The 20894-nt window shown below is 44.1% G+C and overlaps 1 protein-coding gene across 3 annotated transcripts in view; it reads left to right on the forward strand.

Moving 5' to 3' along the window:
* The window catches only part of UNC5C (unc-5 netrin receptor C), a 275494-nt gene that overhangs the window by 87552 nt on the left and 167048 nt on the right, over positions 1-20894 (forward strand). Inside the window, exon 1 of one of the 3 annotated variants that reach the window (XM_075090797.1) lies at positions 11369-12011. The exons of the other annotated variants lie outside the window; for them this stretch is intronic. Within the exon in view, the coding sequence (XP_074946898.1) occupies positions 12008-12011 (4 nt within the window). The 5' untranslated portion in view covers positions 11369-12007. Of the gene's footprint in view, positions 1-11368; positions 12012-20894 lie in introns of those variants that run through there. 3 annotated transcript variants of the gene reach the window in all.

Genomic DNA, 20894 nt, shown 5'->3' on the forward strand with positions numbered 1-20894 from the left:
GATTCCCTCAGACACGTTCTAATAAAACCGAGAGGTATATTTTCTTGTAATAAAGAGGCAAATCTGAAACAACAGTAGGAGAATAGGAGGGCAATGGAAGGGCAGGTTCATTTTGTGATCATTGTGTGAAATTGTTTATGCTATCGTGTATTCCTCATTGCTGAAATGGTCTTTCTAACAGATTTCCTGCAAATTTTGTATTACGCTCCGCTACAGCTGGTGACCTATATGCTGTCATCTGCATGGGTTTTTATAGTAAGAATTTGAGTTTGAATTAGTTTTCTTCTCTGTTATTTATTGATAGCATGTTTTTAGAAAACCAGGGAGGAAAAAAAATGAATACCGGGGAGATTTATAAGTCAAATGATGAGAACAGAATTTAGCCTGCTGTATAGTAATTGAGTGGCAAAAACAATTCCCCCCGTTGAAGAGAGATTAATCAAAAGATTAACCAAAAGCACTTGCTAACGGCAGTTCTTAGGACAGTCTGGAATATGTACTAGGCAAAATTAATCCTTCCGAATTGCTAAGAAACTCAGGGACTTTGAGATTTAACCCAGAGTGCTGCAGTTAGTAAACCATTTCCAATCAGTGTGTCACAGTTGTAATTCTTTTTTGTTTTGTTTTTGCTTTGGAGATGTAAAATCTCAGCCATCTTCATGCCAGGGGTCAAACCCTTGCCTGGACTGTGGCACCCTTGTGTCCCTCAATTCCTGGACAGGCTGTACAGGGCTGGGGCTCCAGAGGCTGCTCCGAGTTCTACCGGCTATCTGCTCAAAATAGAGGATTAGGTGGCCACCGTTGATCTGGGGAGACTTCCTTTAGCTTGTGTCCCATCGGCATCTTTGCCCATCTCTAGAATGGATCCCAGAGAAGTTGATGTAGGCACTATGATGACGGCTTTTGGCTGCTTTAGGGTCTGGCTACATAAGCAAAGGGATCCTTCATTAGTCAGCTGTATTGATTTTATGTTGGCTTTGTGCAATTGCAGCCCTGCTGCAAAAGAGGTCTTACTCCACAGTATTGGATGTTACAGAGCTTTGATGGGGCATTGTGTATCTCTAGGGATGCTCAAGGCTATAATGAAGAGCATGCCTTATTAAGGGGTGTCTGTGCAGGTTAACTTAATAGGTGACCTGAGCCATTCTACAGAAATATTTAGTACAAATAATGTCTGCTATGATTAGAATTTAAAATAATCTGCTTCTCAGATCTGGTTCCTGATGGATTTATTGTGATCAAGGAAAAATTAAGAGAGAAATGAAAAATAAACAATACTGAAAAGATAAATGGGAATCCTCAACAATTCATTTAGTAAATAGTTTTTTTTCTCAAGTGCCTTTCAGAGCGCAAGGGAGAAAGGAGCAATAGAAGAACAAAAGACTTCTGGAAATTTCACTGAAATGTTGTTTTCTTCAGGCTCTTTCCTCTGCCAAAGCACACTGAAAATCACAGCAAACAGGGAATGAGGCACCAGCTTTGTCTTGTTTTGTTTTATTTTTTCCCTTTGTCTTCATGACTGGCATACTTGGTGCTTCACTTTCCGAACTGTCAGATTCCCTCTTCAAACTGCTTTTAAATCCTTTGGAGCTCCTGCGAGGGAGCAGCCGTGTCAGATGTCCCCCTCTGCTTCTGACACATCAATGTACACAAGGACCTAGAAGAGGAGTTAATCCCTACCGCTCTTGCACAACTTCTCTTTCACTCAAATTTTCCCAGTCCAAATTTTCCTGGAAGTTGGGGTTTTTTAAGAAAGGGGGGGGGGCCAAGCAGGCAACCTGAGCTCCATGAACCTTCCAGCCCTGGTGGTTTTGTTCCTGTACCTGGAGTTCAGTCTTGCAACTATCCTGCCACGTTTTCGGAAATGACCCGCTGACAGGTACTCCTGCTGCTCCAGGCCCTCCCCATACCGGGACCTGGAGTGTCAGGGAGGATGTCTGACACCTGCATGGAGATCTCTGCCAAACCTTGGCTGGAGACCACCACAGCAGTCAGAATGGCCAAAGAGAGTTTCAAAAAACTCTCCTGAGCTAGAGCAGGCAAGGCTAGGAGATACTGTGACACATGGGCTGCAAATAAGGTTTCCTTTGCTTTGATAATCAGAACGTTCCTTAACTCTCAAGTGCTGGCGTCCAGAAAGCTGTGGTTCTCCATAGGACTGTGACATGCAATATAATGTGCTTCCTTGCCTTTAAGGAGTGCTCTGGAGGGTGAAGTAAACCAGCAAGTATCCTGAATTTACCATTCCCTTCCCTCTTGCTGAAATTTTTTGTTCCACAGTATCGAATTTCTCTGAGCACATAAAAAATGAGCGTTAAGAGTATGAGGTGATTAAAACCAGGCAGCAGAACAGTGGTATCCTATTGAATTTCTGAAGGGTTTTCTTCAGAGGGTAATCTAGTAACTCAGTATTTTGCTGTTGCTTACTTTTTTGCTACTTTAGAGACCGTTAAAAATGTACTTTTTTACTCAAAAGTGGATTATTTCTTGTTAAGGAGCCAGATTTCTTTCTAGGTGATGGCCAAATATAAAATACTTAGGCAAAACTACCATTGTTAATTCTTCATCAGATATTCTGACTTGTTATCACATATACTGTGTGGGGTTAAATTAGTTCCCATGTTATTTTTGCTACAGAAAACGATCAGCATTTTTTTCCATCGCTGGTCCCCTCAGTATTTTGAGAGGGGCAAAAAAGGAAAACCAAACCAAAGCAGTATTTTTTGAGTAGTTAAAGGCTAAAACTGCAGCAGACACGGTCCCATTGCTTTGCCTAGCAAGGCACTCAAACACCACCGGCGTTTCAGGGTTGGTACTGTTGTGATTTCTGTGCAGTTTCCTTTTGACATACTGCAGTTTTGAGCTCCTGCAGTCCCCTGAGGCTTTACGTGGATTGAGAGAGCCATAGTTAGGCTTGATTTGATGCAGCACACTTGGAGCCAAGACAAAGCAAAGCTTTTGTATTTCCTAAAGAGCACATTATCCTCAAAGCACTTAATTAGTACCTTCTACTTTTGTTAGTAATAGAGGAAGTGCTGCTCTGCCCTCCATGGGGTGGTAGCAGGGTTTTAGCCTCTTCTGCCTCCCCTGCACATCTATTTTAACTGTAGTTATTTACCTGTGTTTGCCTGCAGATCTTGACAAGGAATCTTGTATTAATAAGGTGATAAAAATGAGGTGCAGGAGGATATTTTGCTTTGAGCCTAATGCACATCTGGAGGCCTTTTTTGTCCCACTATGCCTGTGCAAAAGGGTATCTCAGAAAGCAAGGGAGAGAAAATGTGCATTAGTAAATATGTCATAATGCTTCACAAATAAGAGAAGTGGGAGAAGGGTAAGAAAAACATTATCCACCAATATTGTGATATGGGCAGAAAGTCTTGTAGCTGAGCTGGCAGTGTACACAAAACCTAATCCCCTGGATTTTTTCCCAGGCCTAATCTGATGGCCACTTTTCACTGCTGAGTGTTGTCCTATTTATTCTTACCATTGGCCACAACCCATGTAGCAGATCCAAGTATGGGATGGCATAATGATCCTGAGGTTGTCTGTCCACATATTAGCTCATAAATATCTCTCTCTGATGAATGGGGCAGAGACTTAGCAATTGCTAAGGAGAAGCCCCTTGCCAGCGGTGCTGGGGAAGTGGAAGTATAGCTGCCCTGATCACACGCAGGCGAATGTGCTTGTGGAGGGTCTCATACTGTGGTGTTTGACCAAACAGAATATGGTCATGAATGCTTTATATGGCAGTGAGCGCTCCCCGGCCCAGCAGACGCAGGTGCTGGAGACTCGCTGGAGACTCGACTTTGCTGTGCTGATGTGAGCCTGGCACAGTTCCACCATGGTCAGTGGGCAGACTGGTGATGGGCAGCAAAATGTATGAGATGAGAAGCTGCTCCACGCTGTCAGGTGTTATGCAGCTCTGCACGTATGCCTACGTGGGCCATGGTCTGGCATAAAAGAAATAAGGAGGATGAGATCCATCATCCAAGAATGCCACAGGGTGGGACTAAGGGTACGGAGATGAGACAGCAGCTTAGGAGCATTTGTTCTGCACCCAGCTGCGCTTTCCTGCATGGATGCAGAACAGAGCTTTGAAACGCACTTCTTTTTATTCTTACACTTCTTTTTGTCCTTAATTTGCACCCTCAGCTTATTTTGTTAGGGATCAGTAGTAACCTAATTTCTTTAAATGCTTGCAGTTTTGCCTCAAAAGTCAAGGAGCAGTGTGATCTGCAGCACACAGATGATGAAGAGACCTTTGATTATCTGCTGTGTGCAGGGATCAGGCGATAAAAGGTTAGAGCCAGAGAGGTGTCTGATGGAGCCAGTTACATGCATCTGATCCTCCTGCAATTTCCTTGAAAAGCCATGGCTTGCACCAGTGTGGGACTATAGATATTGCCCAATAGAAGCACGTAAGAAGTCTGTAAGAAGCATAGGATACAGGTGCTCCTTCATGCATGGAAATCCAGGAGAGCAAAGCCCTGTACCTAAGCAAGGAGATGGGAAAGTAAGGGAGCGTGCAAGGCTTGCATCAATTCTTGCTAGGCAGCTCATCCACTTTCCCTTGCTACATCTATGTGCAATACCCAGAACGAAGGGAGCTCCATTTTGACTGTCATATCTAGGCAGTGAGTAATACAAGCTCTCAGTAGGAAAAATTAAAAACTGTTATGGAATCTTTTTATGTAATCTATATAAATCTATCCAGGTAGTGTGTGTTTCCTATGCCTATTACACTCTCATATTTCTATACTGCATTTCTGCTGCTTACACGTCCAAGATGATCCTTTTCTAAAACTGGAGGAAAAAGTGGCACTGACTAGCAAGATAAATCTGATTTACCTGCAGTGCTAACAAAAGTGTTGCAGAGGTGTTCTCCAGGAAGAAAAGGGCAAAGGCATTAAATGCATTTTCCGTATAGCAGAGTTCCTTTATTGTTTTCTATTTTTTCAGTTTGGTTTGGTTTCAGTGAGTGAAGAAGATCTGCACGCATTATTAATAGTCAGGAGCACGAGTGAGTTGGCTTTTACCCACAACCCTGCTGTTATCTCTAACGCACAAATAAACTGCAGCTAAATTGCAGAATTAATCACGTTAAATTTTTGGTCCCTGATAAGGAAAATGCCACTCTATTTTTATTTATTTTGAGCCTGGAAAATAATTTAGCTGAGTTCCTCTGGATGTGCGGTTTTCTTCCATTTCAGCATCCTACAGCGTTACATTAGATCTTATCATTGCTGCTACATTAGTGTGTCTAAGCAGCACTCAGTGATTATATCCACCTTCTTCAACTCCACTGCTAAATGAACTGGGACAGAAAAGCTAATTACACCTTTGCTATGGAGGAAGGTTTCCTATTATCCAGTCAACCTGCCCAAAATTTGGAAGGGCCCAGGCTCCAGTTATAATTTATAATATTGCTTGATCTGCCAGCTGCATTACCCAGGCCTACAAGGATTGCTAAGCCATGAATCACCAATACCTGCACTTCAGGAGAGGCTGGAGATGTGGGGAGGAAACTCACCGCTTCTAACAGAAAGAGGTGAATGAAATTGTGCTGGAGCTGGGACGAGGACTCTTTGGAGGCAGGAAGGAATGCAGCCTAACAAATCATGCAAGTGGGGTAGGCTCCAAACCTGAAGCCACGTCCTTTATGGGGCATTGATAGGTTTGCTGTATGCGCAAACCCACTCGGCACTATAAATGTTATAAACTATAGTCATAAAAAATAACAAGTATGTCTGAGGAAACCATGACCTGATTATAAAAAAGCATTCTAGTTTCACTGAATGAACTGTTTCCTGGAAGTGATTAACTAGGATGGACTAATAAATGAAGTAATGAATCTCTGCATTTGATCCTCTGGGTTTAATCCATGAGACTAGATTCATGACTGGACCCATTAACTCTTGTACTGGGAAAATGCTCTTCATCTCTCATCTGCATGATATTAATTTGGAAGGTTTGCAGTCAGACAGGTACATCTTAGCTTTCAGTTGAAGCAGGGAAATCTTTTGAGAATATTTCACACTAAAAATATGCACGATAAGGTCCCAAAGCAATGCTCTTCTGATATATGCAGCATTTTGCTTGTTCTTCTGAAATTAAGCTATGGTCTGACTGAAACCTAAAAAATGAGGAAAATCCATTTAAAGCTCCAGTCCATGAATTCATGCTGCTGTTACCAAATGTGTTGACTACTCATTGATCTCTTTCTGCTGTTCATATGGTCGTCTCTCCTGTAATGTAGTGTCCTAACAGACCCATAAAGAGCAGAATGGAGGACTTAACTCTGCATTTCACTGTCTCTCTGGATTTAAGCCGGTCTACTGCAGGCATGTTCAGGCAATTTCAAGGTCCAGTATATGTAGTTGTGCATTTTAATAGAGCAATCAGAAAGATACTAAAGCACATAGATGCATTACATGGGAGATTCAGCCAAGCCAAAACACCAGACCTCAACAGATCTGGGCTTTCAGGTAGTTCAGCACCAAGAATGAAAATTACCTCATGCATAGGCATTACAAGTGCCTAAATAACAGCATGATTTGGGAACCATATCAGGAATCTAGGAACCTCATTTTAAGATATTTTTAGCTCCAGATCTTGTGCCTGACCTAGTCTGTAGCAAAGACTGTCAGTAGAGCTTGCTATAAGCATTCAGCTACTATTGTACATTGAAACCATAGGAGCCACAATCTCAGAGTTTGGCCCTTGTGGTATGGAGTATCTCTCTTAGAAATTGTATTTCAAGACACTTTCCACAGTTATTAAATAGCTGCAGAATGATGTGCAGTATCAGCTGACGGTGACGGCATCATAGCTAATAAGCTCAAGTGAGATGTTTGTTTCTTCCTTAAGCTGTTTGAAAATGGATTTTTAGCTGATAGGGTAAAAATTAAAAGCTACAGAAAAGATTCATAGGTGAGCAACATCCCGTTTTGGGGTTCTTTTAATGGAATTAATGCAGAAGAGCCATGCGGTCTGTGTGTCATTATATAATCCAGCGGTCAAAAGTAAGGGAGATCTGTGTGTATATGTACACATATATACATATACATACATATATATGTGTATTAAAAAACCACTCACTGCTTCAAGTGAGTCTATTTTCAGATTGTTACTTCTGACACTAATGGGGAAATAAGTTCCTTTATAGTGTGCTTTCAGACAGTAATATAATAAGCTCGTTATTATCCACAGCATTCAAGGTCCCTTAACATCAGCAAGAGCTTAATTGTAAAATATCACCCCATAATAAGGAGATGCAATATTTCGTAAGTGTAAAAATTAAGGCTGCTCCAATTATAGGCTCCCTGTAGCTGCTTTGGAAAGACACATACCTCTCTGCTTTCAGCAAGTGGAGAAAGGTATGATCCGTTTCAAGGGCTGATCCTGTGCATGCTCAGCTGTACTGGCTGAATAGTCCGTTGACATCAAAGAAAGTCTTTGGAAGATAAAATCTGGGCATCCTATGGCCAGCTAGGATTTCACCTAGGCTCCATAAATTAAAGCAGGTATGTACATTTTTTGCAGATTTTGGACCTTAAGACCAAACACTACCCTGAGGTATGGCCTTTTAAAGTCATTAAGACTGCAAAATGGAGCTGTGCCACTAAACATCTGGAGAAGAAAGATTTCTTTCTTTCTTTCTTTTTTTTTTTTAAAAGCTGTTAAGATGGCAAACTGTAAAGGGTTGGTTTGGGATGAGTATCTGGAAGGTGATTTAAATTAGTAAGCTGCACACAAATTTCCATGCTTCTTATTTTGATCATTTCTGATGTTTAGTATTAAGTTAAAATGTTCAAAGGGTGTCTGCAACCAGGCACACTCTCTAGTTCAGAACCTGCATTTAGAATCATAGAATCATTAAGGTTGGAAAAGACCTCTAGGATCATCAAGTCCAACCGTCAACCCAACACCACCATGTCTCCTAAACCATGCCCAGAAGTGCTACATCTACACGTCTTTTAAATACCTCCAGGGACGGTGACTCCACCACCTCTCTGGGCAGCCTGTTCCAATGCCTGACCACTCTTGCAGTGAAGCAATTTTTCCTAATATCCAATCTAAACCTCCCCTGATGCAGCTTGAGGCCATTTCCTCTCATGCTATTGCTAGTATTTACATGGATTGTGTGCAGAAATGCTCTCTGCAACCTGTGCCCACACAGCCCCACGTGCTTTGCTGTGGCTGGGACTGAACTAGGTCACCTGGGTTCAATAGCATTGATGTAGACAGCCTTTAAGCTACTGATGGGACATGCTGAATGTCAGGAACTTCTCAGGGCTGCCAATGGGGGGCAACAATATTGTTAAAATTCAGTTTGCCTCTGGGCTAACGCAAATTGTGTGCTAAAGCAAGGTGTGACACTCTGCAGACTGGTTCAGCCAGGCTTGTCAGAGGAGGAGGAGGGCCACCATGGTAAGAGAGGTAGCGCCTGAATCCCAGCCATCCAGAAGCTGATGGTGGACATAGCTGGGAGAGATGACCTCCTGTTCTTGTGAGTGCTTTTGGAAATGAAGCTTCTGCTGTGCCACTCGAAATACCTGCGTGCCAAAGTTTCTGACACACTTTTAACACTGCTGTTTTGTGATGCCGTCCTCTGCGCCTGTGCAGCATTGGGTGGGTGAGCTGCCCTTGCTCTTTGCAAGTAGAGCCCTCACTGACATCGAGAATGTGTAGCTGAGGGCAGCTGTACGTGTGTGACTGAGAAAGGCCACAGTTCCCATTTTGTTCCCAGATGCCTTCACAGGTACCTAACCACGCTCTGCTTTTGCTCTTGGTCGGCTGTAAATTTTGTACAATAATGTAAACACTCAAACAGTCTTCCATATCTTGTAGATCTGGAAGCAGTTAATTAACTGAGTACAACCAAGCAGAAATAAAAAATAGATTCTCCTCCTTGGAGGTCTTTCTGGAGAGCCAGATGTCTGTCATCTACTGCAGTATCCAAATGACTGCCTCCAAATACTGGACAAATGCGGGGGTGGGTGGCGGTTGTGCAGCGTGCTGGACACAGGGCGGGTGAGATATCTGGGCTCTCCCGACTGCCACGGCAGCGGAAACGCAGAATAACTCCTCCTGCATCACTGGTGTTTGCTGGCGGTGTAGCTTTGCAGAGCTTAACCCCTGGCCCTGCTCGTGGGAGCTCCTCCAAGCATCCCACCTCCCTTCCCTGTCCCGGAGCGGGGGAGTGTGGTCACCCACGCTCATGGAGCGGGGAAAACATCCACGACTCTTGGCAGTGGGTCTGGCCCACGACATCCCCTGGCTGTGCACTTGAGCAACCCGTTTCTTACCCTTTGGTTTATTCTTTCAAGCCGTTGCACAGGGGAATAATCTGTTTTCATTCTATTCTTCCGGCTCAAATCAACATGACTGCTCGCATCAGCTACGTTTACAAGATCAGGCTCCCTGGTTTGTAAAGCTGCGCATAGTTCATCTCTGTTGGTAAACTTCTTTTCTTACTTGCAAATCTACCCAAGAGAAAATGGTCAGAAAATGTGTTACTGACTTGGAGACTCGCTAACCTACCATTTAATGATGGTTGAAAGGGTTTCTCTATTTTTGTGTAGAGTGCAGATCGATAAATCTTTAATAAACATCCATTTTTTTAGATAATGCATCCTTTGAGCTACAAGAATGCTAAATAACCTACAAAGAAGGGTTTCAGTACAGAAAAAGAAAAAGTTCACATATAAAATTTCAGCCCTGGGAATTTTATGTTTTTATCAGTTTGCTTAATAAAATACAATAAGGCTATTGCAGTTATCAACATGATACTTTTTGGAAATCTGACACTTAGAGCTGTCTCACTTATTAATGTGAATCACAAAAATAAATGCCAAATACAAAGCATTCAGCTGAAGTTGTGTTAACTCCCAAGATGGTTTTTTTATTCTGTTGCCTCACTAGCTTAAGTTTATAATGACAGCACTGAAGATCTGATGTCTTTGTACTGAATTTTTAAATAATCCTTAGAAGAAAGAAAAATCATACATCTAACCAATTAAGACTAGGGGTTTGGATTCAGATTTGCAGACACTTCAAAGAAAGCTAAGGTTGCCCAAAAAGACATTTTCCCATGTCATTTTTAGTTCAGATGTGAACTGAGATGAGTTTGGTAAAAAAAGGCTGTTTGTTTCATATTTAAAAGCCATCTTAACAAGCTTGTGGTTGTAACAATGACCGTCATGTCTAAAAAGTAGTTGTATATATTATAACATAATAAGATCATAAATAATACATGTCTGTCTATAGCTATCTACCCACCCATCCATCCATCTAGCCATCCATCCATATAAATCCATTCTTCTTAACTGTGAAATTATGAATAAAAACACTGCTCGTTCTCCCTGATAGTCTCTGTTTTTTTTCGTAGGAATTATTCTGAACCTAGACCTCAGATTTAAAGGAACTCTTATTTCAGTCAGGCTTGCTGACAAATCTCAGTGTTCCGTGTGACACCAAAAACGTTAGTGTGACCAAAATGCAGATCTCCCCTTGCATTCAGCAATGACTTTTTGTGCTTGGCCTTGCCTTTCGTGGGGGAGAAGTCCAGTGATAAACCATTATTGGCATTTACAGTTTGGTACACTTTGCTTAAATGCATGTGTCAAATGCAGCCTGTGCAGCCGAGTGTCCAGGCAATATTTGGGATTATCTGGAAGGGGACCAGGACTGTCCTCTTGTGCAGAAAATGCGCACAGAGACGCAGCCCTGCTCAAGTGGGTGGTCTCTGCGTGAATCTGAGCATCAGGACCTCCTGGGTACAAATCCCAGCAGTGTCTCTCTGGACTATAGTCAGCTAAATGGTGTTTTCTGTTATCTGCTGGTGCCGGATGCGAGCCCTCACTGCCCTTGGTGGGGCCCTAGAAGGCTCAGTGAGCTGCTTGGGGTTTGGGAGGCAGGCGGGGGGAGCACGCCTCCCTTGTGGGGAACATCGCTGCTTTGCATCAAGGCAGTTGCTACTAGCCACAGGCTCCAGAGATGCCAGTTTTAATAATTGAAAGCTTTGGTCCCCTACACAATTCAGAGCCTCCTCCTACAAAAACTTCCCCATTCCTTTAGCTGCTGGTAAAATGCCTGTGCCTGCAGGCAGGTGCTGGCTGCCTGCCGGTGCTGGCAGCTGGAAATGGAAATTTCACTGTGGGCGCAGCGAGCGCTGGGGTGGTGCGGGGACTGCGGGGGCTCGTCCCTCTGCTGCCTGGTGCGCGGTCAAGGCTGCAGGGATGCGCTGGGACAGCCTGGCACAGGCAGCCCCCAGCCCCTGGGAATGGGCACCCCACGCATAGCCCTGACGCCGGGCTTTTCTGCTGCGGGCTTCTAAACATCCACGCAGGATGCAGATGATGAATACCCTTCTGAGCCGAATCTTCATTGTTTCAGTGGGGCACCTTGAGGAGAGCAGTGGGAGGGCGAGCACGGCAGGTGGTGGGGGTGCTCTCAGTGCATCTGCCTTCTTCAGCATGGGGCTGGAAACTGCTGTGTGGGGTCACTGCTTTATCTAGGTGCTTCCCATGAGAGGAGGAGACAGGCAAGGCAGGGGCAAGGTTGGGGTGGTGGGGAGGCAGCGAGAGAAATACTTGACGTGGCGGGATGCTGGCAAGACCAGTGCTGCAAAGCAGTGGTATTCACAGAAGTAACAGTAACACTTTTTTGGTTGCTTTTGCATCCTTGTTATGAATTATTTTAATTTCTTTTGTGGGTTTATTAAGTGTTTCTTGTCCTGGTGGCTCAGCACTTGTTTACCAAGTTAAACCAAGCAGTAAATTACCTGTGCTTGCCTGGGCACGATAGACAGTGCAACAGAGCTGCAGCTAGTGTGTTAGGAAATTAAAATCAGGCCAGAAATACAGATAATGGGAAAGCTTCTACCGTATTTCCTGCCTTTGCCTTCTGCTCTGTCTCCCTGGAGAGAGGAATCCATGCTAGAAGTCCTCCTGGAGAAGACTTGTTGTCTTCTGGCCCATGAAACTAAGGAGCCTCATGGCTGATGGGTAAGCACTGATTTTCTTCCTGCTGGATCCTATGTACACGGTTGCTTTTTGTGATGGCTCCTAATATTGACATCAAAATGTTCCTTCTCTCCAGCAAAGACTGATCCAGCTGGAGAACTTCCTCCGTCCATTTATACTGGCTCCACTTTGTCTTCTGCAGTGGCATTGCAGTGGGGCTGTGGTTCCCTTGGTGATTCGCAGATAGGTCAGGTATTAGCTGGGCACACGAGAGCTTTGTGGCTGGTTCCACAGTTGGCCCGTCTCCATGGAGCCCATTAAAGCTTTTACGCTATAATTTAGGCTAAGAAATTCTATTTTATCAGTTTTATTGTCCTCAAGGTATCACGGTGAATGTCAGATTGGATTATACAAATGAAGATGGTTTTACTGAGAGCCTGTTAAAGGCTCTGTGCTAATTTTATAACTTAGTTTATAAAGTGCTTCTGCTAACGTTGAATTGATTGTGAGAGAAGAGGCAGAGGCTGTTTGGTCTTTTGATACATTGCTTCTCAGCAGAAGCAACACAGTTGTGGGGTTTAGTCGAGAGCGTCAGATAATCATAGTGGGTTCCCAGCATTTGGTCATTTATAATCCCCATACGTTTTCTGTGCAAACATTTTCCCTTTTCTGATGCTTTTTTTTGCTGACCCTCTCTAGTCAGGAGACACGGTTCCCTTATTAATCTGTAAATCAGAGACATTTAATTGCTTCTGCAATTTCAGTATGGGTTTGATTATGTTCCAGTGGAAAAAATGTTGCTTTGACCAACCCCTGTGATGTCTGTTTTTCCAAGCAGGAGACAGGAGAGAGAGCAGAGATAAGATACGGTCAAACAGAGAATGCCTTTTCTAATTACAAATGGCCCATTCTGTTCTGTGGTGGGCAAAAGGCCAAATGTAATATATTACAAAATATAACAATATAACCGTATAGATGTGTGCTTAATATTAGGGAAAAAAAACACATGTGAACTTTTAAGTGACTTCAGTAGAAGGAGCACGCACGTTTCTTTGGAATAAACCAGCAGTTAGTAAAAAATTTTTTTCTGTCTTTCTGACTAGCTGTAGACTCAGGGAATGGTTACAATGCTGTTTACATTCACAGCCATATTCAGATCAATTCTTAATGAAGGCAGATGAAGGCAGGCTCCTCTAATGACTGGAAAGAGTCCAGAGTATGTCAGGAATTTCTGAGACTTTTTCTAGGGTGCACTGCAGCTAATTAAATCCAAGGAATAATAAAAAAAAAGTAAAGTAGAGGAAGTGCAAATACAGATTGCAGGACTAACCTCAAGGGTCTTTGCCATTTCTAAGCTGTCTTCACTTGAATATAATCTTTTTGGGGGGGATAAATGCATTTATTCACATTTCTACGTACATCTGCTTTCTCACAGTGCTGCCTCCAGTTTTGTGTGACGAGCGTCCTCAGTGTGGGGTCCCAAGGGTTGTGCACAGATAAGAAGGAGCCAAACAATCCCAGGCTAGGGTGAGCACTGCCTCCCTCCTTTCCTTCCAGCTCTTGGAGCACCTCCGTGCTGCTTAGGCTTTGGGCACCCCATCGGTACCTGAAAATGTGTCTTTTCACTTCCAAGTGTAGGCATCTCTGTGAGTACATCATTTGCTCCTCTCCATTTGACGGTCTCTGAGAGTCCAGGCACACCGCTGGGAGTCACGTAACAAAGTACAATTCAGGAGGTGTGCATGCAGGTTAGGCTTTAAGCATGGAAAGATTTAATCTTTTCCTGAGGTTGGCAGCCTGCACCGGAAATCAGCAGGCTCTGGTGGGTCTCAAATAAAATGCAAAGAAAGGCTCAGGGGGAGTCGAGCATCAGTGTGCAGGGATGCAGGGCAAGATAAGGCTGGGCTTGCTTGGTAGAGAAAGCGATGTTCCTGGGGCGCCTTGGAAGCCAGGTTTAGGGAAGCAGGCAGGGTGCAGTGCCCTGTGGACTGAGGGAGCTGGGCAGTTGCTGTCAGGGTCTCCATCACCTGGGAGAAGCTTGTTCATCCCCCTTAGCTACTGCCACTTAAATCACACTGCCTTAAATAAACAGAGTGAGGGGGGTTAAAGCTTTTAGCTCTCTTTGCAGAAGCCATTACAAGGAGCTGATAGTGTGGCCAGTGAAGGAGAGAGATGGTTTGGAGCTAAAGATCCGTGTGGTGCCTAAAGACTGGATGTGTAAGAGATGGCTTCACAGGAGGGGTACTGGAGCAGCCTTGTCACAGCGGGAGAATTGCTGGCCTTTCCCACTTGACCTCTGGTGGGAGTGCATGGGCTTCAGGGGCTTGCAAAGTGCTTTGCAGAGAAGCCGTCTGCTCTGCTGATGCTTGCAAGTCTGCACTGAGGCTCTGTCTCTTCTGGGCCCCTCTGTTTATTTGCCTTCAGAGAGTCTTGGAAATCCTGCTATAGGAAGTCTCATGTAAATATATTTTAAAAAACCCCCACAGTTTCATGGGAATAAAAAGAAACTTCTGTGTTCCTGCATTTACGGAGCTTGTTTCCCACTGAGGAACATGAAGTTGGTTTAAATAACTAGTAAAGTGGCTGCAAAACTTAAAGAGGAACTACAGGAGGCTGGCTACAGAAATCGGTTTAGTGGTATTAGGGGTGTGCATACAGGCTGTAGAGCTAGGCTCTGTTGTGCTTAATAATGCTAAAGATTTTCTATATGAAGAGATAAATGCAGATAATAAATATTGTGGCAGTAACAAAACTCACAAAGACTCTAGGAACCCCAGTGCAAAGCTGCAGAGCACCATTTTTTTTCTCATTTATGCAGGTGCAAGGGCTTTGTTTTGAGATCAGACATTGGTACTGCTATGCCATTCTGTGGAATTGAAAACGTAGGGGCCAAGCAAGCCATCGGATGGGTGACGTGGCTCAATGGTGACATTCAGCATGCCAGGACCATCCCAGAAAAACTGCAAAGGACCTTCAACAGATACTTCTTTTTTAATTTTCCATTTCTTTTTCTTTTTCCATCTTTCACTCTCCTAAATGATCAGAGCAGGAAGGTTCAATTGGTTTTGTTTCTCTTGGCAGCATTGTATTAGGTACAGCTGGAAGAAAAAGGTAGTTGAGCAGTAAGTCAGGAGAGGGGGAATGCACTCTGCATCCCCCAGCGCTGCAGTCCAACCCTTGAGGTGCTTGCCAGGAAGGAGGTAGGATGACACTTGAAAGGAAGAGCATTCCAGAGCATCCTTCAGGGAGGCCAGGCTTTTTGCAGGTGTTTTTTTTTTTATTTTTCCTGTCCCATCCTGCCGCTACATATGTGCCCGTTCATTTCATGAACTTCTCCTCTCCCTCAGCGAGAGTGATGTGCTGGCGCCTTTAGCTGGTGAATACTGCTAACATGAGAGATTTTCCCCGAATGCTTTAACTAGATGTTGCCGAGCTGAACCTTGCAGTCTGCAAACCATATTTCTTCCAATGCTCCCTGTCATTTCATGAAGACAAGGCCCTTCCTCTGACATTATGTGGTGCTTTTGTTTTGTACAGATTACACTGAAATTCTCACTTACAAGGTTATTACAGTTTATAATGCCCTGAAACTCCATTATGAATCCTCTTGTAGTAACAAGTACCTGGCTGTCACGTATGCAAATGCCTTATCTCATGAGAGCAGCCGGGCACAGAGGGTGCCCTTTGCTGAACACTTCAAGGTATGTGCTGAGATTGCTTGTTTCTTTTTGTGTGAGTTTATCCCAAAAAGAACCTGCCCTCGAAGAAATCAATAATGCTTCTATATTTGTCCAGGGGGTTTTGTTGGTTTGCTTAGCTGTGCCAACACAAATCCCAACCAGAAAAGTTATTGAAGCAGGAAGATAAATTTTGTCTGGCTGCTACCAGAAATACCTTCTTACTCAAAATTGGTAGGGTATCTTGCAATATATGTGATCTGCCTTGGCTGTGATGATCGGCAGCAGCGTGTACTTTCAAGTAGCTGATTTTGCATGTTAAAAAAAATTACAACAATTCTTTGTAGTCTTCTGCAGTACTTTTTGGTCCTTGGAAACGTGCAGTGAGCAGACAGGGCTTTCTTTTTCGCTGCCTCTCAGCCGAGGGGATCTTCTCATCCTACCAGCAGTAGCTTCAAGGTCTGAATTTTGTACAAATGGTCCAGTGTAATCCTAGGACTTGATTTGTCTCTAACATCTTCCTGCCTACATTTCTCTTCAACTAATGATAGGGGCTGTTCATCTTTCTGTGACACTGGGGAAAATTTGGAAACTTGGAAAAGTACCACTCGTCCTTGCTAAAAAAGTAATTAAGGAACTTGCTGTATTAAAAGTGAAGCCAGATTGCATCCTCTCATGAGACCCAGGGAAGCAAGAGATAGTAGGGCTTATCGTAGGAACACTGGGTCTTTTCTGGGCTAATTGAACTGTCATAAGCAGTGCATCAGTTAAGACGGTCGGATACATCTCCTTTGTGGAATCCACAACTGACAACGTGGCTTTCTCTGGAGAAAATCCTGGCCTCGCTGCAAGGCCTTTGGCTTCAGAGGCAGGGGGGAAGAAGAGAAGGTTAAAAAGAAGAAAAACAGAAAAGCAGGGGAGGAGAAAAAGGCTAGGGCCTAACTGAAGTTAGAAGTGATCTTGTTTTAGAGAATGTTTTCTTAACAGAGTGTTGCAATCCTCCGCCTCGGCATTTTGGATTAAATTACCGTTGGTAGATAAGTTCCATTAGGGCTGTCATTTCCAAAGGTGGCTTTTCCACAGCTGTTACTCTCTCTTCCTCCCCCAAACCTCAGGTACCAGGATAAAAACATTAACGGGGGCCAGAGCGGGCCATGAGGATGAACTTTTTATTACTATGCAAATGCAGGCAATCTAGGAAATTAATGTTTCATGCGTGCCTCTCTTCACAAGGCGTGTTTTGATTACAGGCGCCTGGTCCCTTGGCTGAGTGGCCGGCTGTCAGGACTGTTGTCCTAAGCAGGGTCTTGAACTTATTTTTGTTTCTTGCCAGCTGTTATCTGGTAGCCAGTGAGGGGACTGGCCGCGTGGTGTCAGGCAGGCTGCCCCAGGGGCTGTTAGCACTGCCGCAAGAGGAGCGGGGCATCTGGGTGTGCGCAGCACCATGAGTGTCGCTTCCCAAGCCTGTAATGCCGTGTTGCACATCCCTCCTGGGAAGTCACCTTGGGAAAGGAAGGGCTGCAGCAATTACAGAAGCTGTTGAAATAGTTTTCTCTGCACTCCCCTAGCAGGTAGCTAGGCAATGCTACAGAGAGATGTACGGCCAAGATGTGATTAGGATGAGCTGTCATCCAGCGTGATAACCCTGCTGGGTGTACAGCACTGAGTAACTCAGGCAGGGCTACAGTGCTGGGGTGTGCTTGTTAGAGTGGTTTGGGCACAAAGCAGGTCTGCTCGGCGCAGGTGAAGATGCAGCCTTACACCTGCCTTTGAGGGAAACTGAATGTGGTCCCCCAGCACCCACTGACGGGCAAAACACTAACTGCATCTGCAGCGTGGTTTGCTGTGGTCCGGTAGGCTGGGGCTGGCAGCAGGCACGCTGCCCAAAAAGCCTCATGTCCTTGGGAATACGGAGTCACGGCTGGGTCCTGCCCTTCTTCTGTCTTCCTCAGCCATTTTGAGAGGAGCAGCTGCAGTTTCACCTTCATTAAGCCTTGCAGCGTGCCTGCGAGGTGAGTAAATGCTGCTGTACCATTTGTTCAGCAGGCAGTTGTTAAACGGCCCAGCCAAAATGCCGTAGGACTCAGTAGCGAAGTTCAGGATGGGTCTCAGGATTCAAGTGCTCACTTGCTCTTTTCTTTACTGTGATTTTAATGAACGCTTATCACAAGGCAAAAAGTGTGAGTCAGTACATACTGCAACCTGAGGCCACGCGAGCGGCATTCTGCTTCGGATGCGCTCACCCAGAAGGAGTAAGAGCCTCTTAATGTGTTCACAGCATTAATAAGCTTAAAGTGGATTTGAAGAAAAGGTAAGAGAATTGTGAATTAAATATTGATCCTGGTATTTCACTGTTGAATTGCGGACATTCAATTGCCCATGGATTATTCTGCCATCGAATCATAGAAGCTAGAGATGGAAAAGCCGTACAATTATCCCATTCATCTCCTTGCCAATGGAAGAGTGTTCCCCACAGTACATTCTCACAGTGGTTGAAGTTGATTACTTAATTCCAATTACTGACAGTCTACTAATTGCTTAGGCTGTATTCCAATTTTTGTCAGCCCTCCCACCATGTAAACTCCTTATCTAGAGGTCTGCCCTGCCTTCTGGAGGGGGATCACACGAGTGGTTTTGAATAGGAACTTTTAAAATAAGCCAAAGTTTCCCCCTATTTTTTTTCTGTTCACCTTCATTTCTGACTGCATGTGTTCTTGATCTACCTGCAATTTATAAAATAAACAGGCAAACTAAAATGCCTCCAAATGAGTCATTTAAGGAGAGCAGACGTGTGTCAGCATTCCCAGCCATGAGTATTTTCCTTTCAATGTGCCCTGGTCACTAGCCTCCAGCGATGGCTTTCTGATTTTATATACTCCTGAATAAATTAAGGCAAAATATCTCTGCCAAAATCTCTAGCACTGCATTCGAATCTTTTTTTTTTTTTTCTTTTATCCTGCCATTAGAGAAGCATCCTCCAGTGACCATTAGTATCCAAAATTAGTCTTGATGAAAAGGAAATATTAACTTTCTCTGTTACTCAGTGGTAAACTCACACCTCAGCCCTTCACCATCTTCTTTCCTTAAAACTGCCCTGTGTTACCCCAGCCCATTTTGCTGTCAGGGAAAAATTAGCTGCACACTGGCAAACATCAGAGGACAATGGGCAGTTTTCTGACTGTCCAAATTCCTTTAAATCATTTATTTATTCACTCATACATTTTTTGGCCAGCAAATATGCGTGAGCAAGGGTTTCTTGATGGGACTGGGCAGCCACAAGGGTACCAGATGGAAAGGTTGGCAGAGACAGGGGTCACGGGAGAGTGAGGACAAGTCTGTGAAGTTTATTTAAAAAAGGAATTGCTAGTGGTGGAGCCAAGGGGTAAAGGCTGGCATGAGCCTGGGGAGAAGACAAAATGCTTGAAGGTGGATAAAAGGAGTTTGCTTCTGCAAGTGTGTGCGCTGCAGAAACAAGTAGCGAAAGGCAACTGGGGCGATAGCAGCAGACTGGGAGGATGCACACCATCCCTGGGTGGTGCTGGGCTCTGCCCGGCACCATGGTGGGACAGCAGGCACCGAGGGCCTGGCGGGCTGCCTGCGCCCACAGAGCTCACCTGGCCCAGGAGGTGATGGGAGTGTGAAAGGAGAGCTTTGCGATTCAGAGCAGCATTGGGAAGTCTCCAAAGGGACTGTGGTAAAGAGGCTTTGTTTTGACACATGAGGGCATGGCACTCCCATATGAAGTGACACCAGATAAATGACTGTCATTTTCAACCGCATCTGTGGCGCAGAGTTTTGTGAAGGAAGATTTCCAGGCACAAAGGAAGGAATTTGACTGTTGGTGGGGACTACAGCCAGAAAAAGAATAAGTCAGTAAAAGAAAGTCCACTTATAAAGAAGTTTACAGAAGACAGACAACCATGTGAAAGCAAATCTGTCAGACCTCCAGGCGTGTAAAATTGAAGAATTCTGCTCAGTCACGAGATGACACTGAGATATGTCAAGCTCTTGGCCTGAGAGCTTATAAAATGGCTTAAAGTCTTGGCTTCACTTTTACTTTGAACATCCCAATTGAGTGCTGAGCGAAAGAATAGCCGGGGAGCAAGCAGGCTGAAAATGAGCCTGTGCGGCAGAGCTGCTGCTTTGAAGGTGCGTGGCCTTTCACCGCCACACAAGTTTATCATCCGAGGCTTGCCAAGTTTTCCACCCGATAAAGTGAACTAGGCAAAAGGAAAGGAAAATGCACAGAGGGAAAATGTTACATCTGTCTGTAGTTTAAGCTGAGCCTCAAGTTCAGGTTACAAAGTGAAGTAAGGTGCACAGGAGTTATTTTATTGTTTCAGTAACTGCAGTCAAGGCCATGGTTGCATTTATGACTGGCAGTGTAGAATAACCTACAGGAAACATTATCTGCCCTCAGGAATGCTCTGTCTGAGACAGGGATGTTGTATGTTAGCTCAAAGTGTAATATTAAAAGAGGCTACTATCTCCCACGATAGTTGCTTACAAAAGAAATGTATTGCCAGTTACTGTAGCTATGCTATGTAACCTCCCAAACAATTCCCACCATCACCTCTAAACAACAGTTTGTGGATTTTTAATCTTCTGTTTGATGGTGCACATGGCCGTTCCCTCAAAATGTGAATTGTGTCTCCATTAGAAGTGGCTAGCTCAAGCAAGAAATCATCCTGCTTCTTTCTGCTTACCTTATGTTAGTGTGTAGCTTATGGCACATGCACTTGACTGCTCTCAAACCTCAATGTATCCTGTATATTTCTGTCCCTTGCAATAGGAATCTGATCTGAAAAGGTGTTAAGATGATGCAGATGATATGGGCTCCATGGGTCTCATACCTTAGGCAGTTATCTTTAGACATAAAATTTTTGTTTGAATAGCACGTAATTTTGTATTTACAGCTATGGCATTCCATAATTAGGGACCGCTTATATTTAGGAGATTTAAAAAATTCACTTCCTTTCATTAATTTCCATGCCAATTCTGATGGTAAGAAATTTGTGTTTAAACAGATGAAAAAAAAAATTGCTGCAAGGAAAGGATCAGACATCTTTCTGTGTTCTATCAGGACAAGACTGAGGGGACTGAGATTACAGGAAAGGAGATTTGCATAGTTCTCCTGAAAATCTTTCAGGAATAATAATTAAGCACCGGGATAGTTGCCTGGAGAAGCGGTCAGGTCTGCACTGATGGGGATTAAAAATCCACAGGAGAGTGTCTTAAGCGTAACCTA

Source organism: Phalacrocorax aristotelis, chromosome 4 (assembly GCF_949628215.1).
Source record: "Phalacrocorax aristotelis chromosome 4, bGulAri2.1, whole genome shotgun sequence".
NCBI lineage: Eukaryota > Metazoa > Chordata > Aves > Suliformes > Phalacrocoracidae > Phalacrocorax > Phalacrocorax aristotelis.